The 24,074-nt window shown below is 50.5% G+C and overlaps 1 protein-coding gene across 3 annotated transcripts in view; it reads right to left on the bottom strand.

Annotated features, from left to right (window-relative positions):
* LOC146334073 (endophilin-A2-like) overlaps window positions 1–24,074 on the bottom strand; it is a 90,350-nt gene that overhangs the window by 15,107 nt on the left and 51,169 nt on the right. For all 3 annotated transcript variants that reach the window (XM_084825168.1, XM_084825169.1, XM_084825170.1), the window contains 5 exons: window positions 9,112–9,255; window positions 6,670–6,803; window positions 5,635–5,793; window positions 3,735–3,838; window positions 483–607 (listed from right to left, as the gene is read on the bottom strand). In XM_084825168.1, coding sequence (XP_084681294.1) covers window positions 483–607; window positions 3,735–3,838; window positions 5,635–5,793; window positions 6,670–6,803; window positions 9,112–9,255 — 666 coding nt within the window. The remainder of the gene's footprint in view (window positions 1–482; window positions 608–3,734; window positions 3,839–5,634; window positions 5,794–6,669; window positions 6,804–9,111; window positions 9,256–24,074) is intronic.

Here is a 24,074-nt window from a genome sequence, read left to right as displayed (position 1 = left end):
TCTGACGGTTAGAGCAATACGACAATGGAACCCATGACCTAGGGAGACGGTGGGCTCTCCCACGCTGGAGGCATTCAAGATGAGGCTGGACAGCCATCTGTCTGGGATGCTCTGATTTGGATTCCTGCGTTGAGCAGGGGGTTGGACTCGATGGCCTTGTAGGCCCCTTCCAACCCTACTATTCTATGATTCTATTATAAAGTGCAGTGCCCAGAACTGGACACAGTACACCATGCAGTCGCCTCCCAGAGCACACTGGCTGCAGCCCCCACCGCTTTAAAATGGAGAAAGACAGCAACAGCTACTGGAAAAGAGGCCCTGCTTAGCAGTGGAGGTGAGGATTGTGAAAGGGCAATGTTCCTCTTCCTTCTACACATTTTGCACCACCTCGAAGCCCTCTGCATCCTGGAGGGTCCCCACCTGCTACGTTCCAAGCCACTCCCCTCCCCTCTGGCTAAGGAATGCACCTGAGCCACCCTTACCTGAGACTTTGGGGGTGGGGTTGCAGGAAAAGCCGCCATTCGATTGGTCGCTCTCTACAAATTCATAGGACTCTCTGGGCTTTGGCTTATATTCTTGCTTGGGGAGCAAGGATGCCTCCCTCACTCTGGGGAGAGGAAGAAAGAAAGAATGCCTGTCATCAGAGGCGAGTAATTGGCCACTTTGTGGCCATGCCAGTTAGGGATAATGGGAGTTGTAATCCCACACACCCAGAGGAATGGTTTAAACATTCTGATCAACAGAGCAGCCACCCACCCCCAATTGGCAGATTTGTAAAACATTCCAATTTTCCAAGGAACAGACATCGTTGGTTTAGAAAGTTTCTGTTAAAGCCTATTCCCTGCTGGAGTTTTTGGTTCCATACTGCTGCATCTTAAGTTGTTTCAAAAGCTGCTGTTTTGTTTTGTTTCTTTAATTTGGCGCAGTGGATCTGATTTTTTTCCCTTGAGCTGTTTTTCCCATGGACCCTTCCCCAAACTGGTGCTCTCCAAAGGTGTTGGACTACAACTCCCAGACACCCCCAGCAAGCCATGCCAGAGTCTGTGGGAGGAATATTAGGCAAGACAGAAAAGGGAAGGAATGTAAGAGAGGCCCTAACACTGAGTCAGAAAAACGGCCCATCTAGTTGAGGTTTGTCTACACCGCCTGGGAGAAGGACAAATGCCCAACAAGACCCTGACCGTCACGTATCAACCTCACCCCCACCACACCTACTTCACCCACCTCCCCCAGCGTTTGTCTGCTGCCTGCCTCGCATCTGCAGCCACGAAGCCCTAACCAGGCAGCAGGAAGTTGGGAGATAGGGAGAAAAAGTATCCTGAGTCTGTTGACTTTCTGTTTCCTGGTTAGGGCTTTGTGGCTGCGGAGGTGACTGCAGTAGAGATAGATGGTAAAGGGGGGGGGGATCCCAAGCATTGGGGGGGGGGCAAGAAGGTGCGGGGTGGGGCAGGTAGGGAAGAACAGTGGAAGGGGATCAAGAAAATTGGGAGTCCAGGAAGGGGGATAAGAAAACATTCCGCAGCACCCCCCAAAATTGTCACATGTAAAAGGTGACCTGCCCCTGTTTTAAATATAACACTGATTTAATTAGGAAGCTGCTTATACTGAGTCAGACCCTTGGTCCATTTAGCTCAGTACCATTTGCACCACCTGGTGGCATCTCTCCAAGGTACCAGACTGAAGACTCTCCCAGCCGTACCTGGAGATGCTGAAGACCGACTCTGGAAGCTTTTAAATGCAAAAGAGGTGCTCTGTGACTGAGCTATGGCTTTCCTGAATGAGAAAGGAAGAATCCAGTCCTCTTGGTTCTGAAGAAAGAGCTGATTTAAATAGGAACATTGGAAGCTGCCTTATTTGGAGTCAGACTCTTGGTCAATCAAGCTAAAGTATTGTCCACACTGACTGGCAACATCTCTCGGGGTTTTAGACAGAAGTCTTTGCCAGCCCTACATGGAGATGCCAGGGATAACCTGGGACATTCTACATGCAAAGCACAGGCTCTACCATTGATCTACAGCTCTGAGATTCCGAGTCCTAGAAGGACTTTACTTATTTAGCCGTTCTTGTTTCTATTTACATCCCTACCTATCTACACATGGTACGCAAAATGGCTAACAACACACACAAAATAAAAATACATAACAGTATCAAACTGGAAGAATGGATAAAAACCAGCCAAGGGTCAAAACAATAATAAAAACCATAAAACAGCAGCCAGAAGTGGCAAGAGAGGCAGATCAGGCTGACAGGTCAGACACCTGTCTAAAGATTTTTTTAACGTCTTTCCTTTAAGACAAAAGGACAATACAGAGGCAATTAAGGGTGCCTACAATTCCCAGCATTCCCCAGCCAGCCTTGATAACTGGGGAACGCTGGGAATTGTAGCATATTCTTTGTCTAAACATGCAGAGGATTACGCTCAAAGTGAGCCTCCCTAGGAAGAGTGTTCCAGATTTGGGAAGGGGGTGGGAAAGCCAAGGAAAAGGTCCTCTTCTCCCAATTTTCTTTCTTCCATTTATGCATCCATTTGAACAAATCAGATAAACGGATCAAATAAACATGGAGTGAACAAATCAGAGCCCACGGGAATCTGGCACATCCTGACAAAGCACGATGGCACCAAACACAGAGGCCACATGACAGCCCTCTTCCTGTGTCCTGTTTCATGGTGTCTGCTTGTTACTTTCAGCTCCTGCCAGCTGACTGCAGCTAGCGGCAATGAATCACCAGCTGATAACAGGGCTGTAAACCTGTCCAAGGCTGGGAAGCAAAAAAGCAGCTTGTAGCAAGGAATGTGTTACCCAGGCAGTGAGTCCAAAGCATCGAGGCAAAGAGAAGTCTGAGCTCCAGTCCAAGGTCCAAAACACACAAGGGAACACGAGCACGGTGGTGCACAAGGGCTGAGGCTGAGAACCTCAGTAAACCAAGTTGTTCTTCAGCAGCCTTGCCCCAGCCTGTCTCCGCTTTTAACAGCCATGACTTGAGGCAGCGGCATCCAACCAGTCCTCTTGCCTCTGAGAGCCTCTCTGTCTTAAACGGACAGAGGCTCGCATACGCTGCTCCTGGATGTGCGACTGCCTTTGCTCTGCAGGGGTCGGGGGCGTTTCACGCTCCAAATCCTCTGGGGGGACTGCAGCTGGGCCTGGAACCTCCACAGGGGCTGAGGGGGTTCGGGCTCCTTCTGCACTGGTCCCTTCCTCTGGGTCTGGAGCCTGCCATTCCCCTTCATCCTCGGAGGGGTCCGAGGGAGGCGTGACAGTTACTCCAATGAGCCGGATGCCAAAAGGGTGCATCGTGCAACATATGCAAAAGTGAATGGAGGGAGCAATCCTATCTGGATCAATGGTTGCCTCTGAGGATCTCCTCCTCACTCCCCCCGCCCGGCTTTTGCGGCTAGACAGCCGATTTCAGCTGTCTAGCCGTGGGAAGTCAGAGCGGGGGGGAGGGGGGCAGACGCCAGACGATGCATAGGAAGTGTCGGAATGGCACTTCCACCCTTCCTGCCCTGCTCCCAAGAACGCCCCGTTTTTGCCGCTCCATGCTCCTCTTCCAAGCGTGGGGCTGTTCTGAGCTGCCTATGAGGCAGCATGGGAGGGAGTGGAGATCAGTTCTCTGGGAATCAACCTTGGGGCGCGGGCTCCAAGGTCGGTTCCTGGAAACTGACCTATCCCATGGCGGTCTAGCCACTAACTTGCAGCCATAGGATTGTGCCATTAATTTTTTTTTCTTTTTACCTGCGCTTGAGTTTATCTGCAAGCTCATCCAGGATCTGCACTGCCTGCCTGTGATAATCCAGTTGGGCGTCCACCAGCGCCGACAGCTGGCTGACTTGTTCAATCTGCAGGAAAGCACAAAACCAACAGAGACTGTTTAAGGCCATCCTGCCTGACTCCCAAGGGATGGCAAAGGCTTGCTTTTAGCAGAACCCTTCCCAACCTTTTTGGGTCAGGGGGCAAATTATGAGTGTCAACAATTGACACACCAACTGAAACTAACCAAAGGCAAAGTCTAAACATCTGACTTTAACAAATGCAGGATTTTATTTTGTATACGAATCAGAGACATACACAGAAGTATTTGTCAAAGCCTTTCCTCAGACCATGGAAAAGAGACTCAGGGTGAAATCCTCTCTTGTTTAGACTTTTTACTGTTTTTATTAAAGTTCCAAACATTCCCCAGCTCTTAACCAGCTGGTCACAGTAAGGACTACAAGTTAATTTTAAGAACCGGAGCCTGAGTTTGCTTTTTTCCCTCCTCCCTCCCAATCCCTTTACCTCCTGTGTTGTGTCTTTTAGATAGTAAGCCTGAGGGTAGGAACTATCGTACTGATCCCTATAAGCCACACCGGGAGCTTTTTTTGGCTGAGAGCAATGTAGAAATGCTACTAATTACTGATAATGGTAAGGGGGCTGCTTTTGAAGATGATATGTAAGCTGGAGCTTGTGCAAAATATGGCAGTCAGACTGATAATGGGGACCAGACTTCCGAGCATTGAACACCTATTCTGCCTATTCCAAGTCTAATTCAAGGTGCTGGTTTTGACCGATAAAGCCTTCCATGGCTCGGGACTGCAATACCCGACAGAGCATCTCTTCCTGTGGGAACTTACAGGTAAACTATAATCGCCATCTGACTGCCTCCTCTGAGGGAGGTTCAGAGGTTGGCAACAAGGGAGAGAGTCTTCTCAGCAGGGGCCCCCCAATTATGGAAGCCACTGAGGTCCACCTTGTGCCAACATGGTCATCTTTTTGGTGCCAGCTTAAGGATTTACCCCCAGGCATTTGATGGCATATGATTTATTTATTTGCAGCATTTATATTCCACTCCACATCTAAACAGATTCTGAAGCACTGAACAAAAAAAGATAAAATGATGAAGGAAATAAAATACATTAAAATTGCTCTTTTAAAAACAGAATACCAATAAAACCTGTGGCTGGTCAGTCTAGGAAGCCTTCCTGGAAAAGAGGAAGGCGCCGAAAGCAACACAACCTTGGCGGCTGCCTGACCTCCAGGGGCAGGGAATTCCACAGGAAGGGGGCCGCCACGCTGAAGGCTCTCTTCCTGGTGGACTCCAGCCGGGCCATGGGTCCACGTGGAGCCACCAGGAGAAGCCCTCCGATGACCTCAGTGACCGGGCAGGTTGGTAAGGGAGACGGCGCTCTCTCAGGCACCCTGGTCCCAAGTGGCTTAGGGCTTTGTACACTAGCACCAGAACCTTAGACCTGGCCCGGTAGCGAATAGGCAGCCAGTGCAGTTCCCTCAGCGAAGGAGTTGCACGCTGAAAAGGGGCCGAGCTGCTGCGTCCTGCTCCAGCTCCCGGAGCAGCCTCAAGGGCAGCCCCACACAGAGCGCGTTGCAGTAATCCAGTCTTGAGGTTACCAGCGCCTGGACCATTGATGGGGTTTTTAAATGGGTCCTGGGATTTTACTGTGAACAGTCTAAAACTGTTCCTACAGTTTTGTACATTTTGTATGATGTTTTATCATATTGTATTTTTAGGGTTTTCGTCTTTGGAAACCGCCCAGACCACTTTGGCTACTGGGTGGTACAGAAATGTAATGAACAAACAAATGAACGAACACACCAGCTGAAGGCCACTAGCTAAGGGCTACAGGGCTGTTGATGCACTCACATCCGTCTCTAGGAGGTTGTGCATACTCGTCTCTGCTACTTCCTTGGACTCCTTGAACTTCTCCAAGGCTTGCCGGAGCTCTTCGTCTGGGATTTTCCCCTGGCGTTTCTTTTTGTAGTCGAAGTCCAAGCGCCGTCCTTCCAGTTTCTTTAGGTGGTGCTTGTTGTTGTTGTTGTTATTATTATTATTATTGGCAGGGCGGGGGGGCAGGGAGAGAAAAGAGAAAAGAAGTAAATCCCTAGAAAAGCCACAGGGGGGGGGGGGGGCGAGTTCTGGTCTCGAACAAGAAGCACACCAACAATTTTACAGGTGGTGCAATATAATCCCTATAATCCCTGAGCATTGGCCATGCTGGCTGGGGATGTTGGGAGTGCAAGACATCTGGAGCATGCAAGGTTGCCTACGCCTGGTGTAGATGATACTGATGTGGACGGACTCAGTCTATGGCAGCTTATCATGTTCCGATTTAAAGCAGCCCTTCATTCAGAAACATGAGGACTGGAAACTGCCCCAATCCAGACGCACGTCAACAACAGGGATGGATGAGAAGCAAGTTCGGTTTGCATTTCAATGTGAATTTATCAAATCTGCATTTCCCCAAGCCCAATTGCAAACTGGAATGCAGTTTACCGCTGAAATCCGTACATTTCCAAAGCTTGCGATGTGGTTTGCAAAAAACAAAGGCATACCAAGAAATGTGCACGAAAACAAGAACATTTGCAAAAATACACACAAAGGCCTGGTTCACATATAACGACAACCCAGAGTATGTGTTGTCACTGAATCATGCCTTGTTGTTGAATCGTGGGTTGTTGTTACGTGCAAACCCTGCGCTTTGGTTTAACCATGGGTTGTTAACCATGAATACCCCAGGAGGAGAATCCATGGTTTGTTGTTGAGTTGAGAAATCTAGGTTGTTCGTGGTTAACAATTCCTGTCAGGTGGCCATGTAGCCTCTGCCTAAACACCTCCAGCAAAGGGAAGCCCATCACCTCCCGAGGCAGCCTGTAAACCTGACCCACCCTCAAGGATTACCTGGATCTCTTTCAGGTCCTTGTCACACAAGTTCTGAAGGGGGTCGATGAAGTTCTGCTTGACTTCGATGTCCAGGGAGTCCTTGACTTCAGCCAAGCGCTTTATAGACTCGCCGGCATCGAGCAGTGCATTGCCTTTGCACGCAGGGGAGAAGGAAAGAAAAAGACTGGAGGGTGGAGGTGCCATGGGTGTGGGGGGCTCACCCATTACTAAAATGGGTGCCAGGGACTTGCTCAAGAACCTCCGAAGCCCAAGCCAGAGGTAGGGTCTGAGCTCCAAAACACAAAACCCACTGTCTTGAACCCAATAAAGATGGCACCAGAGGGTGGCCCTTCACTGTGCAGCATGCCAGCCTCCCACCTTGACAAAAATAATACTTAAAAAGCAAAGAAATAAAATAAAAATCAGGAAGGGCAGGGAACCTGTTGGGCACCAAGAGAGGGGTCTGGGGTTACATTGGTGCCTACAGGCACTACATTGGAGACCTCAGGTGTAAAGCAATCCTGCCAAGGTTTAGTAAAGGTAAAGGAGTCCCCAGCCAGTCATGTCCGACTCTAGGGGGTGGTGCTCATCTCTGTTTCTAAGCTGAAGAGCCAGCGCTGTCCGAAGACACTTCCATGGCCATGTGGCCAGCGTGACTGAACACCGAGGTGCACAGAACGCTGCTACCTTTCCTGCCGAAGCGGTGCCTCTTTATCTACCTGCAATTTCTTGCTTTCAAACCGCTAGGTTGGCAGGAGCTGGGACTGAAGACAGGGGCTCGCTCCGTCACGCGGCACTCGGGTCTCGAACTGCTGTCCTGCCGACCTTCCGGTCTGCAGTTCAGCGTTTTAACCACTATTCACTGATGTACATGCTCTTTTAAATTCTGCTTCATGGAAATTAACAAATGATCAGTGTAAATGGATTATCTGTGCCCTTTTGACAGCTAAAAAGACTGATATTAAAACATGGGAAGGCTAAACACTCACCCCCTATAATGTGATGGATTGAGGACCTCTTTTTTTTAATCAGTTTTTTATTGTGAGTTTCAACAAAACAAAACAAACAAACAAAAACATAACAAAACCAAAACATTGACAATCTAACAACATACTCTAAAGTCCTCAGTTTCAAATATTACATCATTTTAGGGGGAAAAAAGAATAATTACACATAAATTTCAGTAAAAGCAGACCAGATATCCAAATACAAGTCCAGATTTCCAAATCTGGATATATTTGGATATCCAGATATCCAAATATAAGACTGAGGACCTCACAACACTTTCAATATTTGAATGGGTGGCATATAGACTCCACCTTCAAATAGATACATATTTGGATGCTTGGTCCACTTTTGTTGAAGCCCATGTATAATTGCTAGAAGGCTGTATGCATTTCATACAAATCCAGGTACACATATTAAAAAACGAAAAAAATAAAATATTATTGGATGCCCACAGGCACCACATTGGGGACCCATTTGTGGGTGCCATTGGAGGTACCTGTGGGCACTGTGTTGGGGACCCCTGCTCTAGCTCAGTTGCTGTTTTTGGTTCCTCCCACACATCTTATAGAAGTATTTCTGGGATGAAACGACCAGAGCAGCACAGTGTTCCAAATGTGGCCATGCAATACATTCATTACAATACATTATGTATAATTATGGGTAATACTCAGGAATGCTGGGAAGTGTTGTCCAAAACATTTGGAGGGCACCAAGTTGGGGAAAACTGCTCTAGTTAATTGCTAAATGAGATAAGAGAAAATCCTGGTTTGCTTGGCTGGCTTGTACAACAAACCAGACTTTTTTAAAACCATGATTCCAGGTTTGTATGTTAATGATGAGCCAGGAATTGGGGGAAAGCTAACAAAAACTCAGGAGAAGTAGAGGACGGAGTGTGCAGGCCTGAAGCTCTGCAAGTAGTACTAAAACCTGCCTTAAGTGTTATGTGTTAACTGGCCCCCTCTGTGTGTGTGTCAGCCACTGGGTTGGTCTCCTCCACGTCATGGCAAGGAGGAGACCAACCTGGCCCCATACATTGGCCATAGAAGGGACAGCTGCAGGGAGCTTGTTTCACCCGTCCCTGCCATAAAGAACACCTAGAAGAACTTTGAAACTAAGAACGGGTGCAGGAGCTTTGCCCTCTCTTCTTCCTCCTCCCTCCCAATGCCTTTTCCTTTTGTGTCTTGCCTTTTAGATTGCAAGCATGAAGGCAGAGACTGCCTCATTCTTAATCTTTGTAAGCTGCTCTGGGAGCAGCTTTTTGGCTGAAGAATGGGGTAAAAATTCTGTAAATAAAATAATGCTGTAAATAAAATAATGCTGTAAATAAGGACACAGGGGCACCACACAGGCTTTTCTCCAGTTTTGTCCTCTATGTTCAAATTTTTGCTGCAAAATGCAACAAGGGAAAACCAGGACCAACCCAGTTAAGATGGGGGGGGGGGGGGGGCTCACCAAAGTTAGAGTAGTCTCCCAGCTCCTTGCCATACCGGATCATGGACTCGCCAAGGAGGCCTTCTGACTGCGGGTAGCCCGGGTTTTTCACTTGTCCTCGGATCTTGGACATCGTGTTCAGCATCGACAGCTTGGCCCGGGATGCTGTTGTGTGTGTGTGGGGGGGAAAGAAAATAGGCAGCCACATCTGAGTTTCCATTCAACAACCTTGCCAACAATGAGACGATTGCCAATTAAACATAAAAAAATAAAAAGCATTAATAGATTAATACATATATATAGAGAGAGAGAGAGGGGGGGGGAGGGGGAGAGAGGGGGAGGGAGATCCCTGAAGTCCTTTTTTCAGAAACATTGCTGGGAAGCATGCTGGAGTACTGACTGATTCCTAGAAGAGACAGCGTGATGCAAGGATTGCCGGCAGCACATGAAATGCCCCTAACTGAGGAAGCTCACAAATGGAGCACAGTGGAGGATGGATGCCCTGTTTGGTCCAGTCTGCTCAGCATGGGGGGATTCAAGGATCTCAACAGTACATTTTGGGGAATCTGGTAAGCTTAATCAGGGATTCCCTCTTAGAATGGGAAGGCACTGCAGCTCAGGGGGTTGAGCATGTGCTATGCATACAGTCCGGTTCAATCCAGGGTTTGGATCAGTTTTAAGGCAAACTCCATCCACTGTCATGCCCCCCTTGGACTCCTCCAAGGATGAAGGGGAAGAGCAGGCTCCAGACCCAGGGGAAGGGACCAGCGCAGAAGGAGCCTGAGTGCCCTCAGCCCCTGTGGAGGTTCCAGGCCCAGCTGCAGTCCCACCAGAGGATCCGGAGAGCGAAACGCCTCCGACCCCCGCAGAGTGAAGGCAGCCACACATCCGGGAGCAGCGTAGGCGAGCCTTTGTCCGGTTAAGACAGAGAGGCTCTCAGAGGCAGGAGGACTGATTGGATGCTGCTGCTTGAAGTCGTGGTAGTTAAAAGCAGAAGGCAGGCTGGGGCAAGACTGCTGAAGAACAACAATATGTCGCATGCCAGACCTCAGCCTCAGACCTTGTGCACCACCATGCTCGTGTTCCCTCATGTGTTTTGGACCTTGGACTGGACAACGGACTTCTCTTTGCCTCAATGCTTTGGACTCACTGCCCAGGTAAAGCATTCCTTGCTACAGCCGCTTTTTTGCTCCCACAGCTTTGGACAAGTTTACGATCCTGTTACCAGCCAGTGATTTATTACTGCCAGCTGCAGTCAGCTGGCAGGAACCGACATCCACAGCTGAAGGGACAGCACCTTCTTAGTGGTGGCCCCCCAGTTCCAACGAAGTTGTGTTTAGCCCCTTTCGGCAAACATTGAAAATCCATTTGTCTTGGCAGGCTTCCGATCTGCAACTCAAAAGGCATTGGTTATTAATTAAACCATTTGGGGCCAAGGCTATTTGACAGAATGCCTCCTCTCGCACAGGTCATGGACAAGGGACAGACCACATTCTCCCAAACGAGCCTGCCCTGTTTTTAAGATATTTGGGGGAGGCCCTTTTCTCAGCCCCACCGCCATCGGAGGTGTGTTTGGTGGGGATGCAACAGAGGGCCTTCTCAGTGGCTGCTCCTAGGCTCTGGAACTCCCTGCTGCGGTAGGCTAGGTCAGCCCCCTCTCTGCTGCCATTCTCCCGGCAGGTAAATAAGTTTTTATTCAGGCCAGCTTTTGGCATGAAATCTGGCCTGCTCCTGAAGGGATTCTCAATTGGTTGGGTGATGCTTGTTTCTTTTATTGTTACATTTTTAATTCCATTTTAATGAATCTATTTTTCTGTTATGTTTTAATTAAGATTTTATTTTTAATCTGTATTTTATTCTTGTTAGTGCTGGATAACAGGAACAACTCTGCATGCTTCCAGACACTAGGGAGTGATAGAGAATGTGTTGTTGCATCAACAGCTGCTTGTCTTGTTCATCCCCCTTGTTGTCTGATAAGTTCCTTTTTCCTGCTCCCTCCCATTCCTCCTCCCTCCTCTTGCCTCTGCAACACGTGCCAGGTGGTCTTTCCAAAAGGAAGCACGTAACCATATCTCATGCCTTTGCTTACTTACTCTCATGCACCCAGCATTAGGGGATGCTTGAAGTTAAACAGTGTTAAATCGCCTTTTCCGACGATGTGTATAAAAGCACTAATAAAGGAAGGGCACGATCCTATGCATGTTTAGACAGAAGGAAGTCCTACAACTCCCAGCATTCCCCACCCAGCCATCTCTGGCTGGAGCATGCTGGGAGTTGTAGGACTTTCTGCTGTCTAAACATGCATAGGGTTGCGCCCTAAGTTGATCTGAACTGCTTCTAAACTGGCTCTAGCCTGTGTTTATTGCCTCCAATACAAATTGCTGTGTTGCCACGCTCTCTCTGTATAAGGCAACTCTTCTGTAAGTCACGCCAGACTTTCCAACAGTTAGCTGCCTTGAGCACCATTTTTTTTGGTGGAAAGGCAGGATACAAATTTAATAAATAATAAATGTGGTACCAGGGTTGTAGGATGCTTTTTCCTCGGTAGTCTGGCTAGCTTCCACTCTTTTAAAACTTTAGGCAAATAGTGAAGAGCTTTTTATTTAGTCAGGTGTTTGGGCTGCTTTAATTTTCTCTTGCTATTCTGAGTGGCTTTAGTCATCATCATCATCTTTATTACGGTCACTGACCAGACTTTGAACATACAAAAATACAAAGAGTCTACAAACACATTTAGGGCGCAATCCTATGGCCACTAGTCAGCGGCTAGATGGCCATAGGATAGGTCAGTTCCCGACCTATCCTATCCCGACCCATGCTCTGAGCTTAGTTCCCTGAGAACCGACCCCCACCCCCTCCTGCGCTGCCTCATAGGCAGCGGGGATTGGCCCCACACTCTGCGCTTGTAAGAGAAGTGCAGAGCGGCGAATATGGGGTGTTCGCAGGGGCGTACCAGGATGGGGAGGGCGGAAATGCCAGTATGACACATTCTATGTGTCACCCAGCCACCCCTGCCCCCGCTCCACCTACCTGTGGCTAGACAGCCGAAATTGGCTGTCTAGCCATGAATGCAGGGCGGCTGAAGTGTGGAGGAGAGGTTCCCCTCCGCACCACTCCTGCCCTGCATTGGATAGGCAGTCACCTCTGGGTTCAGAGGCAGCCACCTATCCTGATAGGATTGCACCCTTAAGGAATATACAGTAAAATCAGTTCTGAAGAGATCTTATTCTCATAGCATTCAAAAAGAATTTAGCAAAAGCCTCGATAGTATCCCGATCCTCTGTTGAATGTACATTTGTATCTGATCTAGTATCAGACAGTAATTTCTCTCTAAACTCTATATAAAAGGAACAGCAAATTAAAGCATGAATAACCAATTTAATTTTGTTCCTTCCACATGGGCATAGATGATCTAAAAGACTAGTTTTCTGAAACCTCCCTTGTAACAGAGCAGAGGGTAAGACATTCAATCTTGCCAAAGTAAGTGCATGCCAATATTTGGGAATGTTAAGCATTGAGAGATATTTTGCTTCTACCAGCCCATAACTCAGATCTGCCCTCAAAACAGAGGAGAACAAGTTCTATCCACTGCAGACCTTAAAACCTGTAGGTCATAATCCCTGACCCTTTGAGACATAGAAGCTCTGGCCTGCTTCACTTCCACCATTAGTATAGACTCTGGGCATAGGCCCAGGGAATTGATCTTATTCCAGAGCAATTTCATGAGTGGATTTAGTGTTGCCTCTGGGTTGTTGTTGGGTTTTTTTGCTCCTAGTTTCTCTCCAATTTTACTGTTTGATTTTTTAATATTTTTATGTATTTCTTGCATTTCTATACCGCCCCATAGCCGAAGCTCTCTGGGCAGTTCACAGAAGTTAAAACATTAAATACAATATAAAAAGTTTAAAAGCCATTTACAATAAAGCACATAAAAACATGCAAACAATATACACAAACAACAACTTTGAACTGTCAGTCCTAACTAAAGACACATCCAGGACCGATTAAAACCCATCATGTGCTGCCAAATGCCTGGGAAAAGAGAGAGGTCTTAAGCTGGCACCGAAAAGATAATAATGTTAGTGCCAGGCAGACCTCATTGGGGAGCTTGTTCCACAGATGGGCCACCACTGAGAAGGCCCTCTCCCTCGTTGCTGCCTTCCGAGCTTCCCTTGGAGGAGGCACTTGGACGAGGACCTTAGATGCTGAACGTAGAGTATGGGTAGGTTCGTTTTGGGAGAGGCGTGCCGTCAGGTATTGCGGCCCTAAGCTGTGTAGGGCTTTATAGGTTAAGACCAGCACCTTGAATCGGGCTCGGAAGCATATAGGCAGCCAGTGCAGGCGGGCCAGAGTTGGTCTTACATGTTCGGACCTTCTGGTCCCTGTTATCAATCTGGCCACTGCATTCTGCACGAGCTGCAGCTTCCGAACCATCTTCAAAGGCAGCCCCACGTAGAGTGCATTGCAGTAATCTAACCTGGAGGTCACCAGAGCATAGACAACTGAAGCCAGGCTACCCCGGTCCAGACGGGGGCGTAGCTGGCCACCGACCGAGGTTGGTGGAAGGCACTCCGTGCCGCTGAGGCCACCTGAGCCTCAGGTGACAAAGGCGGCTCCAGGAGGACCCCAAGCTACGAACCTGCTCCTTCGGGGGGAGTGCAACCCCATCCAGAGCGGGGTGAGCACCCTCCCTCCGGTCAGCGGAACCACCCACCAACAGCACCCCAGTCTTGGCTGGATTGAGCTTCAGTTTGTTGGCCCTCACCCAGCCCGTTGTCGCAGCCAGGCACCGATTCAGCACAGCCACAGCCTCACCTGAAGAAGAAGACAAGACGGAGAAATAGAGCCGCGTGTCGTCAGCATACTGATGACAGCGCACTCCAAATCTCCGGATGACCGCGCTCAGCGGTTTCATGTAGATGGTGAACAGCATGGGGGACAAAACCGCCCCCTGCGGAACCCCATACTGGAGAGTCCGCGGGGCCGAGCAGTGTTCCCCAAGCACCACCTTCTGGAGCCGATCCTCCAAGTAGGAGCGAAACCACCGCAGTGCAGCGCCTCCCACCCCCAGCTCAGAGAGCCGCCCCGGAAGGACACCATGGTCAATGGTATCGGAAGCTGCCGAGAGATCAAGGAGAATCAACAGGGTCGCGCCCCCCTGTCTCTCCCCGACATAGGTCATCATACAGGGCGACCAGGGCTGTTTCCGTGCCAAAACCCGGCCTGAACCCCGACAGAAATGGATCCAGGTAATCGGTCTCATCCAAGAGTGCCTGGAGCCGGTGGGCAACCACCCGCTCAAGGACCTTGCCCAGGAAAGGAACACTCGCTACTGCCCTAACATTATTACGTTTTTCCAGGTCCATGGAGGGTTTCTTCAGGAGTGGTCTCACCACCGCCTCTTTGAGGCGGCCCGGGACCACTCCCTCTCGCAAGGAGGCATTTATCACCTCCCTGGCCCAGCCAGCTGTTCCGGCCCTGCCAGTTTTTATAAGCCAAGAGGGGCAAGGATCCAGTATGGAAGTGGTTGCACGCACCTGTCCAAGCACCTTGTCCACGTCCTCGAGCTGTGCCAACTGAAGCTCATCCAAGAAACCTGGACAAGGCTGTGCTCTGGACACCTCACCAGATTCACCTGCTGCAATACTGGAGTCTACAACCCGGCGGATGCAGGCGATTTGATCCTGGAAGTGCCTAGCCATGACAAAGTCCCTTCAGATCACCATCTCCCTGCCTAGTTGAGAAAACCAGGTCTAGAGTATGCCCCACTACATGCGTTGGGCCGATGACATCTTGGGACAGTCCCATGGTCATCATGGAGACCATGAAATCCTGAGCCGCCCCTGACAAGGTGCCCTCGGCGTGAACGTTGACGTCCCCCAGAACCAACGGTCTGGGGGATCTCAGCAGCACACCCAAGACCACCTCCGTCAGCTCACCTAGGGCGTCCGTTGAGCAGCGGGGTGGGTAGTACACCAACAGAGTCCCCAATCTGTCCCGCTGGCCCAACACAAGGTGCAAACGCTCCACACCAATAGTCACATGGACAGGGGGCCTGCAGAGGGAGATGGAATTCCTATAGACCACAGTGTCAGGGTGGACATTGAGCCCATAGAATCCCAGAGTAGTTCTGATTCTGAGGAAGAGCAGTCACTCCTGGGAGAGGAGCACGCTCCTCTTTCCCAGGGCCAACAGCTGACGGCGATTCCTCCCACCAACATTCCTAGCTTAGATAGCAGTCCAGGGAGTGACAGAGCGCGGATAGCAGACTTGGTGGACACGCAACGCCGACACAGAGAGCGGTGCCAAATGGAGGGCGCAGAAAGGAGGCGCCAGTCCCAGCCCAGGCCTTAACCCTTTCCTCCCCCCTCCTTGTCTGCTTCTGGCAGTTCTTCAGCTACCGTCATCCTCCCAGAGAAGTATGCAGCTTTTCGGGATGTGTTTGACAAGAAGGAGGCTGACCGGCTTCCCCCCCACCGCCCTTTTGACTGTGCCATTAACCTCATTCCGGGGGCGACCATCCCCGCTGGCTGGCTGTATCCGATGTCGGAGCCGGAACTTCGAGCTCTGTGGGAGTTTTTGGACACAAATCTCAAACGCGGTTTCATTTGCCCCTCCTCCTCCCCCGCCTGCGCTCCTACCTTCTTTGTGGCCAAGAGATCTGGAGAGCTCCGCCCGGTGCACGATTTCAGAAATCTAAATTCCGTTTCCATCCCTGACAAGTAACTCCTCCCCCTCATACCAGAGATGCTGGAGCACCTGGGGCGAGCCAAGATTTTCACAAAGTTGGACCTGCGTAACATATACAATCTCATTCGCATCCGGGAGGGGGATGAGTGGAAGACCTGTTTCAGGACCCAGTACGGAGCGTATGAATACCTACTGATGCCGTTTGTGCTCGCCTGTGCCCCCCCCCCACTTTTTCGCGTTTTAAGAATGCCATCTTCAGGGACTATTTGGACACTTTCCTCATTGTTTATCTCGATGATTTACTTATATTTTCTGAGGACTCTGATGCCCATCAGCTTCATGTCTCCGCCGTCCTTCAGCGCCTCCGCGAGAACCATCTTTATGCCAAGCTGGAGAAATGTGCATTTGACCTAACCTCTTTGGACTTTCTTGGCTACATTATCTCAGCTGACGGTATCAGGATGGATCCTGCAAAGGTCCAGGCTGTCCTCTCCTGGCAGGCTCCATCCACCAAGAACGACTTGCAACGTTTTCTGGGTTTTGCTAATTTTTACAGAAAGTTCCTGCCCAGTTTTGCTCGGCTCTCTTCTCCTCTCACGGACCTCCTTAAGGGCAAGAAATCTCTTTTTCATTGGACGGCATCTGCCCAACAGGCTTTCGAGGAATGTAAGAGGCTTTTCAGTTCTGAGCCGATCCTGTTACATCCCGACCCCAGGAAACCTTTTGTAGTGCAGGCTGATGCGGTGCTCTTTCAGCCAGATCGGGAGGGCGGCGGGCTGCAACCCTGCGCCTACCACTCCAGGAAGCTGACCACGTCTGAGAGGAATTACACCATCTGGGAGAAGGAACTGTTGGCCATCAAGTCCGCTTTGGAGACCTGGCGTCATCTCCTGGAGGGGGCGCAGCACCCAGTCGAAGTTAGAACCGACCATCGCAACCTCGAACACCTTCAGACAGCCCGTGCCTTAAACCAGCGGCAGATTAGGTGGTCGCTTTTTTTTTCTCGGTTCCACCTTAAGATTTGCCATGTGAAGGCCTCCGACAACCTACAAGCAGATGCTCTTTCTCGTAAGCCTGACCTCCAGCCAGGGAGTGAGGAAAATTCCCCCCCCCTCTGATTCTTCCTCCACAAGGCCTGGCGGCAGCTGCGGTACCTCATTCTTGGGAGGAGCTCCTTCTCTCTGCACAGGCTCAGGATGCTTTTGTTCGCACAGAAGTGGAGGAATTGGGGCTAGCCTCTTCCCCCCCCCCACTCTACCCCCTTCTCTTCGCGAGGTGGCCTGCTTTACCATTCCGGTCGGGTTTATGTGCCTTCTAGACCCCTCCGCGAGAAGGTCCTCCATCAGTGCCACGACTCCCCCACAGCTGGGCATTTTGGCGTTGCCAAGACCTTGCATGGAGTGACGAGGGATTTTTGGTGGGCTCATGTGTGTCAGAATGTCAAGTCCTATGTCGCCTCCTGCCCAACCTGCCAGCGGGCGAAGGCCCCCTCAGGCAAGCCCACAGGCTTGCTTCATGCCCTGCCTACCCCCTCAGGACCTTGGAAACTGCTCTCCCTTGACTTCATCACTGACTTGCCTTGCTCACACGGTAAGACCACTATTCTGGTGGTGGTGGATTTGTTTTCTAAGATGGCCTATTTCATCCCCTGCTCTGGGTTGCCCACAGCCAGGGAGATGGCAGAGCTGTTCGTGGCGCATGTTTTCCGCCTCCACGGATGGCCCGAGGGTCTCATTTCCGATAAAGGGGCCCAATTCACTGCCCATTTCTGGAGGGAGCTACTGGCATTGCTCCATGTGACTCTCCGCCTTTCCTCCGCCCACCATCCACAGACGGACGGTCAGACCGAGTGCACCAATGCGACTCTGGAGCAATATCTGTGCTGTTATGTCAATTACCAGCAGGATGACTGGGTTTCCTTGCTGCCTCTTGCAGAATTTGCTTATAACAATGCCTGCCATGCTTCCACCCGCCTAACTCCATTTTTTGCCAATTTTGGTTACCACCCCAAGGCCTTCCCGTCCACCCTAGCTCCCTCTTCGGTGCCAGCGGCCCAGGACTTTTTAGAGGAGTTGCGAGCGGTACACCACCTCTTACGGGACTCCCTTGAGCAAGCCAAGACAGCCTACAAGGCCTCTGCAGACCGGCGGCGCCAGCCGGGCCCGTCTCTGCAACCGGGGGACTGGGTTTGGTTGTCCACCCAATACCTCCCCTCTCACTCACCCGCAAGGAAGCTCGCACCTCGCCGCACGGGGCCTTTCCAGATTACGGCCCAGATTAACCCTGTTGCTTTTCGCCTGGCTCTCCCCACCTCCATGAAGATCCATCCCGTTTTTCATCGGTCCTTGCTGTCCCCCCTGGTTTCTGGCGACCCTCATCGCTCAGTCGGCTCCCCCCCGCCGCCAGTGCTGGTGGAGGGGGAGGAGTTTGAGGTCACGGAGATTCTGGACTCCCGCCTTTCTCGTGGCCGCTTGCAATATCTGGTGGACTGGAAGGGGTACGGGCCTGATGAGCGAGAGGAACCCGCGGAAAATGTGCATGCTCCGTTGCTGCTGAGGCGCTTCCACCAGCTGTACCCCCACAAACCCGGGGCCCCAGGGGAGGAGCACGAGGGGGGGCCTCATGGGAGCGGGGATGATGTCAGGGTGGACACTGAGCCCATAGAATCCCAGAGTAGTTCTGATTCTGAGGGAGAGGAGTCGCTCCTGGGAGGGGAGCGCGCTCCTCTTTCCCAGGGCCAACAGCTGACGGAGATTCCTCCCACCAGCATTCCTAGCTTAGATAGCAGTCCAGGGAGTGACCGAGCACAGATAGCAGACTTGGTGGATGCGCGACGCCGACGCAGAGAGCGGCGCCAGATGGAGGGCGCGGAAAGGAGGCGTAGTGCCCGGTTGACACGCAAACAACGGCTGCGCCCAGAGGATCCAAGGGAAAAGGGGAGGGACTCTCCCTAGTCCTTAAGTTCAGGGGTCTGCCAGTAATTGCCTTTCAAACGGGGACCAACTGTTCCAACTTAGGGCATAGGGATGCTGCTGCTCAGATCTTGTTGCAAACGGTAGAGTTGTTAAGTTGTAAAAGAAGAATAAAGCTTTGAAAGGAATCCCTTTGTCTGTGTCTGGACTTGGCTACTGGATTACACTGAGAGAGGCCTCCAAGGAGCCCTTGACACACAGCAACACCCCTCCCCAGCCTTCAAGCCTTCCCTGATGCTGGACCAAGTACCCCGGTGGGCATAGCTGGGAGAGACTGACTCCTCCCTGCTCGCCCACCCAGGTCTCGGTTATGCATGCCAGATCGGCCGCCTCATCCACTATGAGGTCATGGATAAGGGGGGCCTTATTCTGAACCGATTTGGCATTGAACAGCAGCATCTGGAGGCCCGAGGGCAGGCTGATAGGGCAGCCACCAAACCTGCGGGTGCAGGGAGGACCGGAACATGGCACAGCCATTAACTGTCTGGCTGCTAAGGTTTGGAGCTGCCAAGACAATGATAAGCCAGACCCAGGTTTTCTTGCAAGGAGCCTTTATTGAGTACTTACCGCACACAGGCGTATCCAATGGTTGGATCAGACAGCTTCTCTGAACCCCGAGCCAAGGGGTACGGTGGGTCTTATACCATACACGTCAGCAGTGAGGCAGCATGACAGCAGCAAGCGTCAATTCGCGCTCATCTGCAACTTTCCCAGCATAGGCTAACAGCCCTTGTGCAGGGGGAAAGCAATCAGAACTTTCCCAGCACAGACACCTGCAGCTCGGCATAAACAGAGCCTCACTTCCCAGGCACATCCTAGGCCCTGACAAGATACTAGCCTTCATTAGCATGGAATGTGCTGAGGCCGCGCTATCGACCTTTGACTCATCTCACGTGCTCAGAGGCCCACTAGCAAGGGAATTGCACCAATAATGAACCTAAGCAAAGCATTATGGATCTCTAGGCTCCTCTCAAACTCCTGGTGACTTGGTTACAGGCCTGGGGCCAAAACACTCCACCCTCAGATGATCAAAGGACGATTGAGTCTGCGCGTCTTACCCAGAGGGCCGGATCCTCTTTGCCCTGTCGTTCGATCACCAGGGGATTGGTAACTACTTCACTGCATATTTCAAAATACAACAGCCATATGAGCAAGCACACAAAGCCATAAAACTACCTATGATAGTCACGGTTACTGCAACCACTTGCTTCCACCACCACCCACCCCCGATTCCTTGAAACCAGTCTGAAATTGGTCTGAAGAGGGTGTCCTCTTCCAGGTGATGTATCTTCTCATTTTGTGCATACAAAGCTCTTACGCTGTGATTTATCACACTCTGCTTGTCGGGAATGTATATGCAGCGTTCCTGCTGCAACATGGCACAAATACCACCTTGAGTCGCTGTAATCATATCCAAGGCCAGGTGGTTCTGCAAAATGGCAGCTCTCATGCTTGTCAACTCTATTCCAATAGCTTCTAGTGCCTCAGCAGTAGTATTCAATGCCATGTCCATTGGTCTTCCAAAAATATTTACTTTGTACATTATGGGAGCCACCCCAGCCCTGGGCAACATGCTCCAAGCATAATCAGCCAAACTGAAGATGTCTCGTTGCCACCTCACCTTCCAGGCCCTGTAATTCCCTACTGCAGGGCTCTCTAGGATATTCACAAACCCATGGGGACCCCATAACAGTCCCAGGGAGCATCTTCCAATCCACTCTGGGGGCAACCACTGCCACGCCTTTTCTCCACAGATCCAGTAACTGCCATTAGGGGCAGCCCAGGTAATGCCAGGCTGCGCTTTCCAATTTGTGCATACCCACCATTGAGTGTTGTCACTAGGGCATGAATGTATGGTCTGGTACCTCTTACTAAACCTTACTTGCCATTGAAAGCATGGTGCTACCCTATTGTGTCTCACTTGTTCCCAACACACTAATGGCAGTGGTGGGGCATACACCTTTAAGCCATCCTATCCCATTGTGTAAATGCTCAAATCTCTCTGATTCACATGGATTTGTTTGCCTTCAGCGTGTTTACTCTGAAGACTCTGTCCCGGGTGGCATGGACATCAAACCATTGGGAACCACACTCGGTGTCATTCGGGGTTGCAACTGACAGTAGAGACATCTGCAAATATCACGTAATATTTAAGAAATCAAAAAATGCACACAACAAACTTCCATTGAAATCTAACACCATGACTGGAAAGCACCTCTTGTGTGGTTAGGCATGATGGAGCAGATCTAGCAGTCATACAGTTCCTCCAGGTTACATGGTCAGGGCCCATCAAGATGAAGGGAAGGGCACACGTACAAGGAGCTCCAGGCCACCGCTGTCGGATTGGCAACTCCACGCTGCATGAGTTCTGGCAGAGGGAAGTCCAAAAGTCGTAGATCAAACTCAGCCTGCTGTACACTGAGCTGACTACAAACACTCTACAGCAACGTGAGTTCCAGTCTATGAAAAGCCTCGCAGTACTTTTCATGGCAAGTCCTTTAATAATCCAAAGTTCCAGTCCATGTGCAGAGTTTTTCTCAAAAGCTCCAATGATGATGGATCCAAACAGAGAAGGCTCCCCGCCTCTGCATCAGCTCAAAGGGGAAGGTGTGACTGTACACCCCTTCCAGATCCCCCGACAGACAAGGGCCTTCAGCCTTTCAGCAAGGCTTCTGTCCAAACAGAGCGGCACTGCTCAGCTCTCTAGCAGTGATGCTTCGACCCAGGCAACCTTCCGCAAATCCCACTCCACCTCTGTCAGGTTCTCACAGACATCTTCCAGCTTCCCTGCCCGCCAAGGCCAGACCAGCAGCGGACAGGGTGTTGGGTGACTCCCCCTGGCTCCGCTCTGAGCACACTGACAGAGAGAAGCTCACACAGACGCTGACATTCCAGAAACTGAATAGGCCCAAGCCCTTCCAGGCTACTTCTAATCAAATCTGGGCTATAACTTACAAGGCTTACCGTAGTACTGATGCTGGGCCTTTACATTATCTTTGCTCCCATAACACCTCTTCACTCTAAACATTTATTCTCTTCCCCTCACACTTTCTCGGCTTGGTTGCTTGGAGATTGGTGAGGGGACGTGACTGTCTAAACTAGGGAACTTGTAAAAACATTGCCAGTGCTTCTGAGCTTTTCAGTGGGTCTACTTGGAAATCTAAATCTAAGCTATTCCAAACACATTAGAAACCACAAAACCATCTCTTTTGCAAGGAGAAACTATGAGATCCACATTGGCTGTCGTTCTTAAAGCTTTTCACGTGGCTTTACACACTATAATCGGCTATGATCCCCTCCCCTTTGCAAAAGTAACCTTACAGTTACAGGGCAGTTTCGAACTGCACAGCTCTTAACAGCAAGGGAACAACAATTGCACTTTTCAGTGCTTCTCAAACGAGGACTAAGGAAACTGAGGCTTGAGTGAGGGGAAAACTCCTGGGGCTATCCATCACTAGGTAGGCTAGCCAGGGATTCACAACATGACCCCGCCTCCTCTTCTCCCTCACTTGGCACACAAACCTTCAGGGAGAACTAGCTCTTTAACAGGCAAAAATGTAAGCCTTTGCTAAGCAGAGTGCCGAAACTCAGGACACCACAGGGAGATGGGGGGCGCCTTGAACTTGCATTCTGTACGCAGCCATCAATCTTCTCTGGGAGGCAGATAGGGTGAATTGCAGGGCTTGAAAGTGGAGCTTCACAGTTTGTTTGTATTTGTAAGCCCCAGGTTCAAAACAAGACATGATGAGGTAAAGGGCAACCGAATCTTTGCTTTGTCAGGGGAGACAAATGACTCAGGTCAGTCTTTTTCCACTGGGGTCTCAAAAAGGAAAACAGTCTTAGTTTGCAGTTGTAACAATTTACAGCATCAGCTAGCTGGCTACACAGGTCTCAATGTCTGTTTTGAAGACAGCTACTATGAGATCATCTTTTTCTCAATCAGGTTGGGTCTCCCAGCTTACAGAGTTTATTGCAGCTTGCAGGAGCATGGTAGTAGCGTGATTTTGGCTTGGCCAGGAACACACTGTCAGGTTTCTCAATCTTCCCCAGCGCACACACTCAGGCAATCTGACCCTGGACACCCAAATCAGTTAGATTTCTTTATTGCAGGGAATCCCGTGGCAAAAGCTTAATGGTTACACTCTTCAGAAATCATATAGCTGATGGTCAGTAGCTATAGGCTCTATATAATTCCAGAACAGTCCAAAGCTAAACACTTCTACCGTGACTGAGATCCTCAACATGATTTCTCTGCTTCATTTAGCACTGGGACTGTCTTCTGGTGTGCTTTCCGCTCTAAGAGGGGTCTATCCCATGCCCTGGGTGCTGATTCTTCACCTTCATCTTGTTCCTTGGCCTCATCTCCCGAGTCTTCATCTTCAGTTTCCACTTCCTAGGGATTTCATCCCAATCAAGCGAGGTGATGATGTTGCGCACTCTAGCACTCTTTGGGCAATTCTTCCGAGCTCGGCGTATCAGCCTAACAGCTACTTCTTCAGCCTCACGCTCCCATGCCTCGTTGGTGGCCAGGCTGTCCTGCAACATTTCTCTAGTTAACAGCCTCAGATCTTGTTCTTTCCCCAGCTCGTCCTTGAGCTTTTCTGTTTTCTCTCTCCACTCTGACTTCTTCTGCCTGACAGTTTGCAATGCTGTCAACAACAGCCATGCCAGAGTTCCTGCACTCTGCGCCTCCTTAGCTGACCACTTTCCAGCTGCAGAGATTCCAATGCAGTTTCCAGAGCCACTGGTGTGCAGACCTTCTCTGCCTCTGGCCATGCCACCAGATATGGCTTATCATTATCTCAGCACCTCCAAACCTTAGCAGCCCACAGCTGGGGCAATACACCCTTAGCTGGCAAGTCCTCGTCACAATGCCTTATCTCCTTCTACCCATCACTACACTGATTGCCGGGGCCCCCCAATTGGCCCAACATCCTCCCTCCCAGGCACATGCTCAGGCCACCAGAAAGCCGGGCAGAGGAACAGGGTCCAGGTCCTGCAGGGCTCACCACTGAATGGTCTCTGGCCCCTCCAGCAGCAGCAGAGCCTTTACAGCTGGAGCCAGGATGGGGCCCTGCCCTCCCAGGCTAGGTGGAAGAGCCGGGCAGAGAAGCAGGGTTCAGGTCCTGCAGCGTCACAGCTGGATGGCCTCTGATTTTAATTGTTGTGCTTTGTGTTTCGTTTTGTGTGCCATAAACTGCCTCAGGGGGCCTCTTGTACCCGGGAGGTGGGATATACATTTCTAAAAATGTAATATCTTGCAACTGCTGCCACCTCTGTTTTTTAGCTGCTTATTGTCTACTGTATTTGAACTGGTTTTCA

Source organism: Heloderma suspectum, chromosome W (assembly GCF_057233095.1).
Source record: "Heloderma suspectum isolate Gila_16-S chromosome W, 16-S_ref, whole genome shotgun sequence".
Classification (NCBI taxonomy): Eukaryota; Metazoa; Chordata; class Lepidosauria; order Squamata; family Helodermatidae; genus Heloderma; species Heloderma suspectum.
The sequence above is the reverse complement of the archived record's forward strand: the minus strand, read 5'-3'. Positions and strand labels throughout refer to the sequence as shown.